General features: G+C 39.8%; 2 protein-coding genes across 6 annotated transcripts in view; both read right to left on the bottom strand.

Moving 5' to 3' along the window:
* Nucleotides 1-126: 126 nt before the first annotated feature.
* On the bottom strand, nucleotides 127-15,076 carry slc16a4 (solute carrier family 16 member 4). 5 transcript variants are annotated; one of them, XM_027003837.2, is made up of 12 exons: nucleotides 14,813-15,076; nucleotides 14,635-14,712; nucleotides 12,564-12,690; nucleotides 9,788-9,920; nucleotides 9,489-9,621; nucleotides 9,020-9,163; nucleotides 8,793-8,810; nucleotides 8,399-8,560; nucleotides 7,652-8,236; nucleotides 4,532-4,743; nucleotides 3,388-3,481; nucleotides 127-2,255 (listed from the first exon to the last, which is right to left on the bottom strand). In XM_027003837.2, exons 3-12 carry the CDS (start codon nucleotides 12,584-12,586, stop codon nucleotides 2,050-2,052), a joined length of 1,710 nt encoding a protein of 569 aa, XP_026859638.1. In that variant the 5' UTR covers nucleotides 12,587-12,690; nucleotides 14,635-14,712; nucleotides 14,813-15,076; the 3' UTR covers nucleotides 127-2,049. The 5 variants fall into 5 exon arrangements, 4 of the variants coding, with proteins under 4 accessions (XP_026859638.1, XP_026859637.1, XP_026859639.1 ...); XR_003410215.2 differs by lacking the exon at nucleotides 14,635-14,712 and having other exon boundaries at nucleotides 1,456-1,471; nucleotides 1,706-2,255; XM_027003836.2 differs by lacking the exon at nucleotides 14,635-14,712.
* A 1,008-nt stretch (nucleotides 15,077-16,084) lies between these two features.
* Nucleotides 16,085-16,836, bottom strand: part of lamtor5 (late endosomal/lysosomal adaptor, MAPK and MTOR activator 5) — an 11,451-nt gene continuing 10,699 nt past the window's right edge. Inside the window, exon 4 of the mRNA XM_035522223.1 lies at nucleotides 16,085-16,836. This exon is cut by the window's right edge and continues 1,384 nt beyond it. The gene's annotated coding sequence lies outside the window, so the exon portion shown is untranslated.

Here is a 16,836-nt window from a genome sequence, read left to right on the forward strand (position 1 = left end):
TTACCTTTAATTTCTGAATAGTATAGCCTTATCAGAAAAGAATGTTCTGTAAATGGAGTTTATATGAAAATCAGACTTTGTGTTTACATATTCCCCATTGGCTTTTATTTAAGGTATGAAAATGAGATTAAGTAGTCTACGTTTTCCCCCAACCACTTACAGAAATTACAATGTACCATTTATCCATGTATAAAATATAAACCTTAAATACTCTGTGGTGAACTACCACTGAGCCTGCAAACCTGCTATTTTGTAATGTTTTTCCTTAAATTATAGTATATGGCTCATGGAGGGTGTCTGTTATTTCCATTTATCATGAAATGTGGCCCCTTAAGACAAAGTCTTTGGAGTTTTAAACACAATTAACTCCTTAGACAAGATAATTACATCTCCTGTCCAAGGTTTATGAAAGCCCTGCCTTCGAATATATTTAAAAAAATGATGCAAGTAACAATGCTTTAAAGCATCGAAATGTTTAAATAAACACATTAAGAGAACAAACTTTTCAAATAGGAGTGTTTTTATAAGTGTGGTGCTCCAACCTAATACTCTGCAAGAATGTGTCCTCTCAACAGAGAAGGTACCAATTTCCAACCCTTAAAAGTACACACATTTGGGTTCTTTATAAAAAAAAAAAAAGAAAAGAAAAAAAAAGTGTAATAAAAGGACATCAGAAACCAAACAATGTGTCTTACTTAGCAGTGAGTTTAGAGGGAAGACTGTACTTTACTTTTCAGCAGTAGTACATTGTGTGTCCACTAGAGGATGGCATCTGACAGAGGACCATGAGGGCCATCTAGCAAATAAGCCACTGTTATGTTTGTGCACTATAAAATGGTTTTGACTTGAGAGAGAAATGAAAAATTCAAATTCCATATAATTGAGGGCAAAATACATAAATAGCTCATACCTCATTCTTTTGTATCTTTGGCTCATATCACAGTTAGTACAGTTATGCAGTACATTAAAGGCAAATATTGGTAATGAACATAGCGCTAGATAGTTCAATACAAAAACATGAAAACGAGCAATTAAAAAAAAAAAAAAACCCAAGCAGAATTTGTCTAAAGCTAGGTTATATCTACATGCACAATGCCCTAAATCTCTTGGACTCTGTTACTAGCTAAATAGTATCGGAAGGATTTTCACTCCTGGCATGAATAAAGAAGTTTGTTTAGAAAATTCACTTGTTCACTGTCAATGCCTAAAGACATGATTGTAATTTGACACCATGGGCTGAAAAACTTCATGTCTAAAATCTAGACAGGCACTGTGAACCAAATACATGTTCTAATAAGAACAGCATATCTTTGATGGATAAGAATAATTCAAATTACTCTCTGTGGTCATGCCTCAGTTTAGGTTCCTCGGTATTGCTGATAATACTTCACCTTATTTTTGTGGGAAGAACATCAATAATGAACTGATCCACTTTGCTGGCTGCGTCTGAGGAAAGGCTCTTAATTCAAACCTGCAAACAAAGTGCATAGAGATCAACGGGCATTTGGTAAAGTGCATGGTTATGTTTGTAAAACACATTTTAAACATTTATATTTTAGTAATCTATTTTGCACCCTTTGCTCTAGAAATACTGTAATACAGAAGGAAGCACTTTTTTTAGAGAGAGGTCCAGACTGAACTGAACAACTACATGTTGGCAAGATACATAATTAAATCAAACATAACATTAAAATAAAACACTGACATGTTTAAGGCTTTTCTTATTTTTTCCCATGAGGCCAGATAATGTGCCTTAAATGACATGTAGGTCATTCAAAAATAGGGAAAGTTTCTATTCAGTGTAACAAAATCAGTTTGGCTTTATTGGAAGTTACAGAGCAAACATTGTCCTCTATTCTCTGGAACTAAAACCAGCATCCAGGATGGTGTAGCTGAGCACTGAGATTGTGGTGGTCGGAATCTCTTTTCGATCGCTCCAGTGAACATTCTTCCCTCAAAAGGCAAGCATCCCCAGTGCTGAGGTCAGTCAGGCTGACTCTTGGTGGATGAAACTCGAGAAAAGAGATGCGTTGGTGGGATGCAGTTTCCCTACACCACCCCATTTCTCTGAGGTCCTGGAAAGGAGTAGCCATTACTCCACATGAGTTCTTTATTGAGCAGCTCCTGCCGTTTCTTTCTGGCCTTCCAGCGTTGGGCTAGAGGCTCCAGGAAGAGAGAGATGGATGACAGCAGGTAACACACGCCAGCCAGGTAGAAGGAGCCATCATAAGTTTGAGTGTAGTCATACAGAAAACCTAAAGGATGCAGTAGGAGTCAATTATTTGCTTGTCTCAGGAAAACTTTTCAGAAAATGTCCTTAGCTGATTTACATTAAATAACTTTGTTTACCTTATAAATACATTTATAAAGCTGCTATATTTTTTACCATGCCGCAACACTTTAAATTCCTATAAGATGTAACATGGAAAAAAACTTCACTTGCACATTGTCTTTACAAAAGACGACCGGCCAAACAACTGAGAGCCGACACTGAAAACATTGCATCACAGAATATCATTTGTTTTGATAGTTGCTCATACTTTAGCAGTATCACTGAAGCAGAGATAAGCTGAAGCATGTTTTTGGTTTCTATGGAGCAAAGTTTATCATGCGTCATGGCGAGCTCCATCCATGACTAGTGGAGCCAGTAAATACAGCACAGAGTTCAATGCAAAAAGGCCCATGTGGGGGTTAACTAATCACATTTTGCTTCTTCATCTGGGGATCTAGTTTTAAGGGGATTCCTGACAAGATGGTTTGGGTTAGTGTGACCATGTGCAACTGCACACCCTTTTCCCTTATCCACCACCCCCCTCCCACCCCAGCCCAAAGGCAGCCTGCATACCCTAATAGGGCTCACATGCCCCCTCCCAAACAGGGCCTCATAGAAGTGCTGGGGAGCCTATTGCATTTCCAGGAATTTCAGCCTTGTCAGTGAAATGCTTCCACATACTTCCCCCAACATTTTTAATATTATCCACTCATATTTTCATGTGGTCAAAATGACAATAGAATTGCTGTTGATCTTATATAAACGCAACACTAAATTTAAAATGACTATGTACTCACTTAAGCTGAGATCTATAGAAAATAAGTTAATGTGTTGCTAAATATAGAGGTGACATGATTCTTCACCCCCCGGACCCGAAGGAGTGTCAAAAGTACATGTATATTTTCGTGGAAGATTCACCACTGAAGAAAGATGACACTGCTCACACACACTGCACATCTGTGTCCATACCAATTACACGCTCACAGAGTAGGTCAGCTGAAGTGAGTTCACAGAGTACACCAAAGTGGCACAAAGTTTATCCATTCCTGCAAAGTGCCTCAACCAGTGGACTACACATTGTCATTTACCTTTCTCTGGAAAAAAAAAAAGCATACCTGCCAGAGGGGGACCTGTTAGACATCCAAGCCCCACAAAGAACATGGAAAATCCCATAGAGTTGTTCAGCTTTGCAGGCCCAACCAAGTCAACCTGGAAACGGCGAACATGATGATAACTAGTGCATAATATAGTTAGTAGCATAATGTTCATACCTTAATGAGTAAAAGCCAGCAATATTGTTGTAGAATAAACAATCTGCTTTTGCCCTTGGTAAAGTGTTCCATTCAACACCATGTTTGCAGAACTAGACTAACAGTCTGTTGGAGGTTATTTTGAATGTTCATTTTGGAGTGTTTGCAGCACTATCACGATAACAGCCTTCCACCAATGTCGTCAAGGGAGGAGCACAATGAAAACAATATATCCAGACCTTCAGCATGATAGTCAAAGACATATGCTTCAGGTTCCTGATGCTTGTACCTGCCCAGTGTCAAACTTAATTCCTCCATTTCTCATTCTGACAGGTGAAGTCATGGCTGTCAGCAGAAATCATTGCTTTTCCAATAAAGCAAAACTCGAGTTCTTTACCTTTCTCAACAATGTAATGATACACTGTGGTTCTCATCTTCTATCTAACATTTAAGAAATAGGGCACCTGTATTTTAAAGACAACGGAATTACAAAATAAAACAGCATGATAATATCCAACAACAGGTGCACTGGCATTTTCCTGAAACTTGCATAACATCAGACCCTGTCCTTGGAGTACCTAGACTGTGGGAATTGGTTTGCAGTGGTTGTAAAACCACTTGAAAGGCTGGATGCCACCTAGCCAGAGTGAGCAAACTGCAGCCAACCCCTACTGCAGGTGCCCCAAGCGCTGATATCAGATAGCCCTCTCAGTTAACACTTTTAAACCCTGGATCCAGCACACAGCGCAGCAGGTTTCTGCAGCTGAACACTACACTTCAACCTGAACCAAACAGTAATGGCACACAAAGCAGTATTCAAAAGCCAAGCACCTGATGATGTTGCATGTTTTTACTTAACATTATCTTCATCAAATTTGGGGTGTGGGGGGGATTGCATTTCCCAGGGGGATCCACGGTGATCCATTCTACATTCTACATTTGGATAATCACGTTATTGCATCCTTACAGCAGAAATGGTTTTATCTCTATGTGTGCTCCTCAAGCTTACCAGGACAGGCAGCAGCAGGGCCATGTAGCCTCCACAGAAGATAGCAAAAAAGACGGCGTAGACCATAAGCAGGATGTAGGAGGTGGCGAGGGGAGAGAGTAGGTTCACTATACCACACAGGATCAGGTAGGCCTTGTGGTAGTGGTACTTATGCACCAGGTTCCGGTCTGCCACCCAACCTGAGGCCAGCTGAGCCACGGTTTCTGTTATGCCTGTGTGAGAGGAGTGGGTCAAGAGTCACACACTGACATTCCCTGTATCAATGCGAAGGACCTTCTAATCAGTAGATTGAAGGATTTCTATTGGTGTGCCTCTGAAGTTAACTGCTCCAAATGGAATCAATCATTTATGCTCAGTGAACAGTGACATCCCTCTAAGGGTGACAGAGTGCCACTTACACACAGTAAGTCCAGTACCAAGATCCTGTCGAAGGCTAAAGGCCTGACATCTGCATGGGCTCAACCTTGGATCACTAGTTCCTTGATCCTATAGCCCATCAACCAGTCAGGCACCTTGTCGCAGAGAAAGCAGGCATCAGTCTTCAGAGAGCCTCAAAGCCCATTGTTCCAGACAGGAATGGGCTTTACATGGGCATGTGAGGATGCCTTTAGATGTATTATTATTATAGTTGAGCCATGGAGGTTTATGTCTTAATGAGCAAGGAGGAATCATGGAAGGAATAATGAGTTTAACCTCCAGCAGCTTCTTATCAGAACTGCTTCGTGTTTTTTTTTGTGTGTGAGAGGCTGGGGGTGACTGCATATGCAGTAAATCTCTGCAAGTTCAGTGACCCGTTCATAGTGGCATATTGATTCACACAGGAAAGGCTTGAGGCAGCACAATCACAGTGATCGATTAAAAAAAAATGGTAAAAACATTTCTGGATCAATATCACCCATCAGTTGCAACTGCACAGAGATGTCCTTTTAGTATCTTTTTAGGATATGTAGCAGTTTGTTAGGTTAAAAATTGCATTATAAAATGCTAAATAAGACAGAAAGGAGAAATGCCTGCAATAGCTTTAAGTTCAAAATCAGGTGCAGAAGGTGAAGATGAACTTCTTAAACCTGACTGCAGTAATAAATGGAAGGTATTCAGAATGTGGTATGGAGACCTGCCAAATGCTCAGATCATACATCATATACAGACGTGCACATGAGTACTGAAGAGGCAAGTCAATGAGGTCACAAAATGTAGAGCGCAGTGGCAGTATTATAGCACACCCTCTGGACTTCTTAGCAGTGGACAGACATGAAGCCAAACAGCTGGTCAATGTTTACGTGTCCTTGGCACGCTTCCAGAGGCAGTCTCCTGGCGTGTCCCAACTTGAGCCCAGAGACATTTGGCAAGTTGTTTGTGTGTTTAAATCGCAGCAGGTCTAGTGAGACCCGCAGCTGTCTTTGTCGTGCACCATTCATTGAGACTTCAATAGCAGACCACAAAAATGGGACCCTCTTTCTACCCTGCACCATCCTGCTATCCAACCCTGCAAGCCCTGTAGCGTAAAGGAGTCTCAGTTCAGCAATCAGGCATGTGACAGGTATTTGCACTTTTATGAAGTTCCAGGAATGGCAGCAAAAAGTGCCGGCTGAATGCAAAGTCCCCAGTACATCGAGGAGAGACAATGAGCTAACAGTTGGGCCGTAGCAGGGCCTGAAAGCGTGGCCAATTTCCCGGCCTACTCATTAAAGACATAAACGTGCTTGGCTCCTCTCGCCTCGTTCTATTGTGCGCTGTTGCCGCCTCAGTGCACCTCAGCATAATGCCGGCCACTTTAGGACCAGGCGCAGAACTTGGAAGTCCTGCTGTCGCCACGGCAGCCACTTGGGCTGTTGCTTAGCGACTCCCCCTGGCTCAATGACAGCAAGCAACCAGCCATGAAGAACTGCTTTTAGTCGCCCGGGTCGTCTCACCCGGGTCACTCGTTCTGGCTACTTTGTTGAACAGAGCTCTAGCCGAGGTGGGAGGCAGGAGAGGGTAGCATTGACTGCTTTTCTGCAACAACTCATCACATGCCATCTATACAACACTGCTTACTTTTAATTGCACAGAACAGCAGGTTAAATGCTAATGTTGTGTTTACTGCTTAGGGTGTTTTATACCCTTTCCAGAATTTTGTTGTTTGAACCTCACATGGCGCGTTATGTGCCGTCCACTTCGCATATTTATGACTTTATTTCTGCCAGCCTTTTTGAAAGGCAAAAGCTGTGAAGCTTGTGTTCTAGGTACTGAACCTCATAAGTTTACTAGGATATGGCATTTGTTTGGCAAAATGTTATAAAATTTTAAAATGTCAACAATATATTATGGCATTAGATGTACAAAACCAAATTTGTGTGGCTAATAAAGCAAAAATAACAACAAACATAATTTAAATGATCACGTTTTAAATGTAACCATTAACAGCAAATTTATTTTACCTTACATATGGTTATAGTTATACACATTGAGAGGAAAAGATAATTTTTTTGCATGGTGAAGCCTCATCAATAGGATACTTCTGAACTCAACAGCCCTGGCCACTGGGGTAAAGTTCATCTTTTATGTAAGAACATTCATTACATAAGCCTACAGATTTTGAGCAGCTCACAAATAATTCATAAGCAGAAGCTGACAGAATATTTTGCATCTACTTTTAAAGCTTTGTCCTTTGTGGTTCATGTCACTGTATAGTGATCTGAATATACCATGCCTTGTACTCCTTGTCTCATCCTAGAACTTAAAAGACAAGCACACACAAGCCCAATGATCAGTGCTGGCCCTTCCAGTTTCCACTTTAACTGCTGCTGCATACTTTATTTTGCATTCTCACAGCATTTCATAAAACTGTGAAGTGATATTTGGGTCTCACTGACTTCGACTTGTAGTATGATGTCTAGCTGTACACAAGTACAGGGATTGTAAAGAGGGGCCACAAGAGTTTAAAGTTATTCTACCTCTTGAATGGTCATTTTTAAAAAGCATGCTGTGGACTTACCCGGAAACTTGTTTAAACAAAACATCTATCTAACTATAAAGCAGTCTCATTGAACATTCATGCAGTGCAAAAATGTAAAACAACACCCTAAAGTTATAGGCACAGTCATATATATGATAGATTTCCAATTTCCTGAGACTCACCTGCCACAGATATGATGAAGGATGCATCCATGGGATCAATACCCAAATTCCTGGCTCTTGCTGATAGGTGGAAGTATGGTATGAAGTAGGCTAGCTGACTGAAGACCAATGACCAGGTATAGATACAAAAGAAAGGATTCTTCAGGAGCGAGAAGTCCAAGACTTTGGCTTTTTGTGGCAGGGCCTTTTCATGTATCGATGAATCTACAGCTGAACTGCTATTCCATTCTGGGGAAACCTTTACTGTGCCATTGTCCATCCCATTTACACCATTCTGTAGTGGGTTAGTTACTTCTGCAGCTCGGACGTTCCTATGCCCAAGGGATGGGTTCTCTATTAACAGTGTATCCCCATGAAAAGAAGGAGAGGAGTCTGTTTTGGTGATGCCACTAGAAATGGCCATAGTCCCAGTTACTCCATTCTGAAGAGGCTCCTTCTCTGTTCTCCTCCACGATCTGATTAGGCGTTTGCGGAGGCTGGATGAGGATGGGGAAGAGATGTCAGCAGGTTGCAAATGGATGGGCCGAAGCAGCATTCCAGAGGCCACCAGGTTCAGCATCAGACCTCCTAAAATCAGCAGAGCTCCTGGACAAGGATATGGAGTTCAATAGCATTAATGAACATTTTTCTAGTGCAGGAAGTTTCCCCTATTAAGAAATAAAGTTTATGGAATTTTATGGAATGCTCTCTCCAGTTATGTGGCACATGACATAATGAAAAACTTCCATCCAGATAAATCTCACATACCTTGCCATGCATACTGGTCCAGGAGGAGCTGGGTAAAGGGGGCAAGGGCAAATGTCAAACCCATTCCAGAGCGGCCAATAGAGTATGCTGTTGCTAACCTCTTACGGAAATAAGTGGCAGTTACAACTGATGTAGCTTGGTACAGGAGGGCAAAGCCAAGACCTAGGAGGAGGTATCCAAAATACCAGAGGAATATATCAGATAATTTTGCCATTTTACAAGAAAGATATGTTTTTGAAACATAACACCTCTAAATGAGCATTTATTACATTAATTAATTCATTCATTCATGTATTCATTCATTTATTAATCTTCTAAATCCGCTTAATCCAATTCAGGGTCCCACAGGGCCGAGGCATATCCTGGCAGCACAGGACATAAGGTGGGAACCAACCTAGGACAGGGTGCCAATCTATCACAGTGCATACACACACACACACACACACACACATACACACACACACAACTATCAATAATTACCACTATATAGTATATTTTCATCTGTAAATACAGTTTCAAGTCCACCTGCTATTCACCAAGCTTTAATAGTGCAGAAGTCAGTATAAATGGTCCTCCATTTCTTTGCAGGTGGGTATAGGTGGTGGCACATGCAATACTCACCTACCACCAGTCCCATGGTGATGTACAGGTAGATCACACTGGTAGCAAAGATACTGGTGAGAAAGCCAGCACTGACCAGCGCAGCTCCCATGATGGAGGTGACCCTGTTCCCCAGCTTGGCGCAGGCCATGGAAGCCAGAGGACCTAATCATATAGACAGCACAGTTTTAGGTGGCTGAGTCCCTTGGGAATCTGTAACCAGGGCTCTTCCGAGTGTAGAAATAAAAACATTGTACAAGTTAAAGATCCAGTTTGCTAGCAACTCAGTCTCTGTTCTACTCTTTAAGCCACTTTAAGGATACAGCTTTAACCTTAATTCCATGGCACAATTTCTGTCTGTGCTTTGTAAGACTTCAATGCCCTTGTGTTTCTTTGTCTGTTTACCTAGCATTTGGTCAGCAAGTGAGAAACAGGGTGGATTGTTTTGACCTTGGGTAAGGGACAGTGGCTCTGAGGACAACAGGCCTACCTCCTGAGAGCCTGAGGCTGGACATGATGGAGCCTATCCAGCTGATGCTCTCAGATGAGCCGCCAAATTCGTCCTGCAATGCCACGAAGAAGATCCCGAAACTCTTCAAGGTTCCCATTACAAGCACATTCACCTATTACACAGCAAACAGCGCAAATCCAAACATCATTAACTGTTGGTGTTAGTCTTAATACAGTACCAATTCAGAAAAGTTCCAATTGGAGACAGTTAGAAGACAGTGCTATAAATACACTATACATTGAAGGAATACTCCTGTATTTGTACTGCTGAAGCCATACCAGAAAGCAGTGCAGAACCACCATCCAGCCCCATCCTCCATCCGGTGGGTTCACATAACATGTATCCTTCTCCTCTATCTTGGCAGGTTTAACCTTCTGTTCATACAGGGTACATTTGGCTGCTTTGTCTTCACTGAAAAGACAGTGATAATGGAGTCAAGGAATTAATACATACAGTAATCTTTATCACCTCATATTTGATCTCATTTAGCGGTTCACTGGATTTAGTAAACACAGCTAGCTTTAGCATTTTTTAGCCTTATCAGTTGACTGATGTACATATATTAGCTACAGTAAGAGGGTGGAGAGGGTGGAATACAAATAAAAATGCTTTCAAGGTGCAAGTTGTAAAAATTTATTTTTGTAGGATCACCATGAAATAATGAAAAGGTTCAGAAAGAAATCAATCTCTGCCATTAAATGGCAATGTCTTTGTTAGAGCCACAAAAATACTTTGAGATAAATAAACTAATGAAATGCCTGATCAAGTAAGGTTAAAAATCCACTCCTAGTGATTCACTGTGTAGATTTCTATGTGTTTTTTTCCCCATCTACAGTCCTTGTAAATCTTTAACTATTTTCCTTCTCAGACAGAAGGAAAATCACTGTATTTTTGATGACTGTTTTATACATTTTTCTGTTAGTCTGATATTCAAAATGGAAACCTTCTGAATCTGAAATAAAAATATACTTTAACAATAATTAAGGAAAAACATCATGGGTCTGTTCATTAGGCTGTTACGTTTGTTCTAAACAAGTTCATAGCCATAAACTGTTTGCAATACAGGTCCGGTTGTACAGAAATGATAAACTTCCTATAAAATATAGCTATAGAAATATACACTTAACACCATATACACTAAAAAGATGTACTAATTACATTTCTTCAGTATTGTGAAATGAAAATCATAACTGTCCTGAAACTGACTTATAAAAAGAGCTGGTAAATGCCAATACAACATGTGCCAAAAGATTGCCTAAACAAGGCAACCAAGACAGTACAATCTCCAGAACTTCAATCTTTCAAGATGAGAAAAAACTTGTTTTTTTATGTTTTGTTCGAACCACCATTGAGCACTGAGCTGACAAAGATGTTAGATGCCCAAACGGTGTTTAAAAGCATTGCTTAAAATTTACTGTTTAAAAATGAATCTACAGTATAAATGAAAATTGGGTTACAAGGTTATTTGGGTCAAAGTGACAATATTTAGCACAGAGTAAGTACTTGAACGCAGGGCCCAGTTTAAAAATACTCTGGTTACAATGAACAAATTGCTTGGCATATTCCCAATTATTATGCAGGTATCTGTGTTATATACCAGAAACATCTAATCGAGCAACTTCCAAGTTCACTGTTCATGCCTGCGTAATATGCAAACAAAGTGAAAACTCTATAGGTCGCCATGGTAGTAGGTGTTTTCCCAAAAGCCAAAATGTAGGTGGGTTGAAAATGAAGTGTGTCAAAGTAAAGCAGTATATAGCAGTGTCTCTAACTGCTTTTGACAGGCTGTAAGCTCTAGGCTTGACATAATAGGTTCCTTACTTTAACTGGAAAGTAGGTCAGAACCTGCCTGTCACCTTCAAAACAGCTACAATGTATAATCTAAAAGCAACAGTTGATTTAGAAGTTGATTTATATACAGAAGCAGTGCTTCTTTCAGTGATTTGATGGAATGTGATTCAAAAACATATCATACCATATCAGCATACTCTGAAACCTAAAGAAATACACTCAGAGATAAGACAGGAACCCTTATAACATTATTTGACTCAGAATGCTAAAGAATGCCTCCTCATAATGTTGAGAGTTACTGACTGCTAATTCAGGCAGAAGCAAACATGTTGAGAGGCCTAGTCCAAAACAGACAGAAACTGCTTAGAGGAATAGCAAACAATGAATTGCGCCTGTGTGTTCCATTTCTATACATGTGCTTGTCACAGACTCCCATGGAGTTTGGACTCCCCTGCATGTGCTTATGTATCTGGGTGTTGGTGGGGAGTATTATCTTAGAGTTCTTCCACAAACTCCATGACAACACATCATCTTTCATTGGTGTGTCTACTTCATTACCCAGATTAACTGGAATCAGTTGAAGTTCACAAAATTAATAGGCAAAAAAATTATTTTGTGGAAGAATTTGGGTAATAATTTATATGAAATGTGTTAACATCCTTCATAACATCCCATCTTACTTAAATACTTTAAAGTACATCTATATATGTTTAACTTGCCTTTTATGTAGTATTCAAGTTTTACATGATCGTGATATTGACTAATATGCTAGTTTGTCCAGAAATTTCACCCCTCAACATATGAAGAACACAGTCTTTACTTATTAGCTCTTGCTTAATAGGCAGTCTCCTGCATGTTTGGCATTTTTGGGATTAGATTTTAAGATACAGGGCCATGCTAGAAAATCTATTAATCCATAAAGTCAGGTCAGCCTCCCGTGGTCCGTAAAACCTTAAATAGCTTTAGAGGCTAAACTAGCTAACAGCAACATCAAACAGTTGTGCATGCACATGGTGGCATGACAGAACCAGGCGCTTGACAATGAGGGGAAAATGAATCAAAATAGTGAAGCACAGAAAATAGAGAAAGTTCTCTTAGTGATGATAGGCTCAGTGCCATGGAACCCCCCATACAGATGAATATTACAATATCTTATAGTATCCATTTAACAAGTAAATTATTTAGCAATTAAAAACATCTCAACAAAAATCACCTTTGTGAACACACCATGCAGCACTAAAAGAGCAATATTTGCAGCCTTACCTGTTGTGCTCTTTGGGTAGCATATTTGAAGCAATGTAGGGGAAATGCAGAGACTTAGCACACTAATTTCTTAGTGCCATCTCCTGGACTTAGTTTGAAAGCCTTGGTCTTGTTTTACCTGTCATGCCTAGAAGCACAGGCACAAAATGATCATCCTATCCTCTGAAGGCATACAAATGAAGTGCTGATTATGATGTTAAGGACAGAACAACATCATTTCTGCAGCTGATGCTCTGTTTGGCGTCTGACTAAAGGTCTTGTACACCCTATATGTGTCAAATCGAACTTTCACATCATCACCCTCTGGACATGCTTGTTTCAGCAACAACAAAGATCTATGTAGGAAAGGCAATGGTATGTAGGAGGCAGTGGTAGCTCAGTGGTTAAGTTACTTGACTTGTAATCAGATGGTTGCTGGTTTAAGCCCCACCACTGCTGAGTTGCCAATGTTGGGCCTGTGAGCAAGGACCTTAACCCTTAATTGCTCAAGTTGTACTCAGTCAAAATTGTAAGTTGCTTTGGATAAAAGTGTCAGCTAAATGCTATAAATATAAAGGCCTCTGTATACACACACTGATTGTGACAGATTTCTTCTAAGGGGGTCAGTGTCCATAGGGTGATAGGTACACATACTGAATGAACAATTTCATGTGCAGTCTGGGTATTTGCTAACTGTTCATGGTCAGACAAGGAACAAACTGCCTCTAAGGTCTGTAATAAGTCTAAAGTGATTTGAAATCCATCTTTTGTCCTTCAAAGAAGGCAAAAGGGGAAGAAGTACAGAAGATCAGCTTACCTATTTTTATGCCATCCAATTGCTTCACAATTCTTTTAGCTAGCATTACATTAAAAATGACACTTTTAGTTTACCTGTTTAGTTTGCTTTTATCCAAATGTACAATTTCCCAAATTAGTACACACCATAAACTGTTTATTTTCTATTGTAATATTTCCTAAATGAATCCCAATGCTGCTGTTATTCTGATAGAATTGCTCTAGCGTGCTCCTCTCTAGAAAGTGCAGGTAATTTAGCTGTGATCTCAGCGCTGCAATGAAATGCAGCCTGTCTGCCCATGCTGCAGTGAACCCAGGATTTTCCAGGGGGGAGGGAGGGGGAGGAGGAGAATCCAGTTTAACTGGGAGGAGGTGGAGCAGGAGGCTGTGTTACATTATGGGGGGAAGCGCCCTGTGCTTATCATTCCCTCACCACACAGATGGCATGTGTATGTTGCTGGAGTGCACATGGAAAAGTGCAAAGGTTTGCACTCTGACTTGTGCTCATTCCATTTCAAACTTCCACATCAAATAGATCATTTTGACATGCCATGCTATAGTATGACATCAGTTATCACTCCCTGGGCACTCTGTACAGACAAAACATGGTAACTTTGGAATAAAGGAATGAAAGCCTCTCTCACTAAAAAGACTGGGACATCATTGTCTTAATATATTCATGTGGTATAAAGAACTATATATTTACTCTAGAGCCATACATATGAATCCACATTTGTATGATGTTTTGCTATTTGCACTACTTTTTTAGTTAAAGGAGCAGACTGGATAACTATTTTAAGATTTAAAAATGCATAAACTATTCACAAGCCTAGACCTCTTTACTGAAGTACTGTAGTGCTGTATTATAATTTCAAAGCAGACTACCCAATAGGACATTGTTTAATGCATTCCCCTGCTATTCCCGTGCTGTTATTCTTAAATGTTGTTCACAGCGGCATAGCGCAGCACATTCATACGCATGGTGTGAGAGGTCATAGGCAGCCTACATGGAAGTGCTGAGGGGAGTAATGGAGTTAAGTTTAAACAAATAATTAAAAAGGCGAAATAGAAAAAACAAAAAAACCCACCCTCGTCAAATCTTATCACAACATTAGCAAAGTGAGTAATTTAGCGAATAGAAAGTAGTATTTTATTTTACTTTCATCTTATCATATCTTGTAGGTTAAATATACAGAATAATTGATTCTTTAATACCCCCCCCCCCCCCCCCCCAACAACCACATTCACATACCCTATGTTAGCATACAGGCTTTATAATACTTGGAGAATTAACTACCTTTTTATTTGCGTGGAGAATGAGTTACCCGTTTATTTTCTCCGTACTCTTGTACTCTTGTATAAGCATTGCCACTCTCTAGATGGATAAAACAAGCCTAACATAGGTGACTAGGTCCACGAATAAAGAAAAGTTAATAAACAACATGTAAGACGGAATAAAAGAAGTAGAATATTACCTTAGTGTGCAAAATAGCATCAGTGACTCGATGCAGTTACTTGTAAAGGATGTAGCATCTGAGAGTCCTCATCTCTTGGGTATCTACTGTTGCGCTTTGCGCTCCATCCAGAGACCCCTTCAGAACATTTATTACTAAAAAGTGATATGCCTTACGAATATCATGCATGACCATGGCTGATGTTCTGGCTGCAGACGTCGTTTTTCCCCACGGTTTGTCTTCCAGTTCTTTGAGGTTACCGTCGGGTTTACTGCGCTATATAGATCCGACGCTCACTGCGCTGGCTCTGACTGTGGCAACAGAACCCTAGGGAATTTCATAATCACGTGATTGTAACTGGCTTGAGGTGAAACCCATTGCGGAGGCCAGGGCTTCAGTAACTTAGCTATGTGAAGAAGCTTAAGGTTGTCGCCCGTGTAGGAAGCATATGTCCACAGTGAAGGCTCAGGTTAAGCGAAGAAAGAGGCGAGGAAGAGGACAGGATAAGGGTCAGTGATTATCGTGGAACCCAGCTGAGTCCAGGGAAATACCGATGCATCTAGGAGTATGTGTGCCTAATTGCTCCCTAAATCAAGACACGAGATTTATGATCATACTCAAGTGAATGTAAAAAAGAGTTACGTTTGAAATTAAAAAAAAATAAATAAATCTTATTTGCTGGCAAATCGTGAGTTTTTCTTTTTACCTCCCACAGCATGTAACTGGAAAACAAATCACAACTTTACTCAATTAAACCAGTCATGCAAGAACAAAATTTAATTCCTAAAGTACTACTCAAGTACAGTTATGCTCCATTCAGTGTAATAACACACGACACTCCACCACTCCCTTTTACTCCATTTTTGAGCAATAGCAAATGTGTGTGGAGATAAGGAACATCAACCTGAACCAAGCATTTCTTTTTACCATGTGTGGTCTAAGGGTCCTATTACCTATGCATTAGCTAATAAACATATTTTTGGGCCATTATCTGCATTAACATTTGACAAGCTTTTTAGTTTTAAATGAATTATAACTTTACATACTTTACAGGAAAGAAATCCAAAATTCCAGCAAACAGGAAAGTGATATCATATTTCAAATTCCATTGTTTGAAAGAATTAAATATCTCCAGTCCAGTTTATAGATATCCAGAGCTTGTCCTCCACTGCTCTCTATGTGCAGGCAAAACAAATGAAGCACCAACTTCGAGTGAAGAGGACATCCACATTTTAGTTAAACCATCACCACCACCATCACCAATTCCAAAAAGAACAACTCCAAACAAAGTAAACGATTGCAAAGCCAAGTTTAGGTGTAATTATGTGACTCAGTTAAATACTTATATTATGCACAGCTGAAACCATAAACACACTCAGTGGTGGTAAAATGTGACATCTATAATGGTTTTACTATACATGTCAGTACACTTCCAGGACAATATAGAGTCATATACATTTCAGCACATTTTCAACATACTTTATGTAAAAAAAAAAAAAATCTTTAAGCTCACATTGTTCAGACATGTTGATTATTTACAATGCATTCCTGGAATATCCTTTATGTCTTATGCCTACTGCCACCTTGTGCGAAACCAACGATACTTCAGTGTCAAACTAATAAAAGATGTTTTTGCGGTAATGGTCGATTTGCAACAGTTAATCATGATTAACTCATCTAATTATGAGGTAAAATTCACCCCAAAATAAAATACTCATATATAAAACATTTTAGGATAGAACTAAATTTTTTGAATATGCTGTTCTTAGTATACAATCTTTTACCCATGGCCATCTTGATTAAAATTAAAGTAAGGCCGACACATTGAACTGCACATGATGGAGCTTATTCTAAAAGCCTGTATTCTACCAGAGTTTGTCATACAGATAAAAAATTCCAATGGCCCACACTGGCACAGTAGCAAGACCATGAATGTTTGATTAATGCAGATATACACACCACCTGGATGGTGATCATATTTTTTTCATACAGTATAGCTATGAAGTTAAATAAATGTAGCAGATCACAAGTTTATTGGAAGCTAC

Source organism: Electrophorus electricus, chromosome 23, assembly GCF_013358815.1.
Source record: "Electrophorus electricus isolate fEleEle1 chromosome 23, fEleEle1.pri, whole genome shotgun sequence".
Taxonomy (NCBI): domain Eukaryota; kingdom Metazoa; phylum Chordata; class Actinopteri; order Gymnotiformes; family Gymnotidae; genus Electrophorus; species Electrophorus electricus.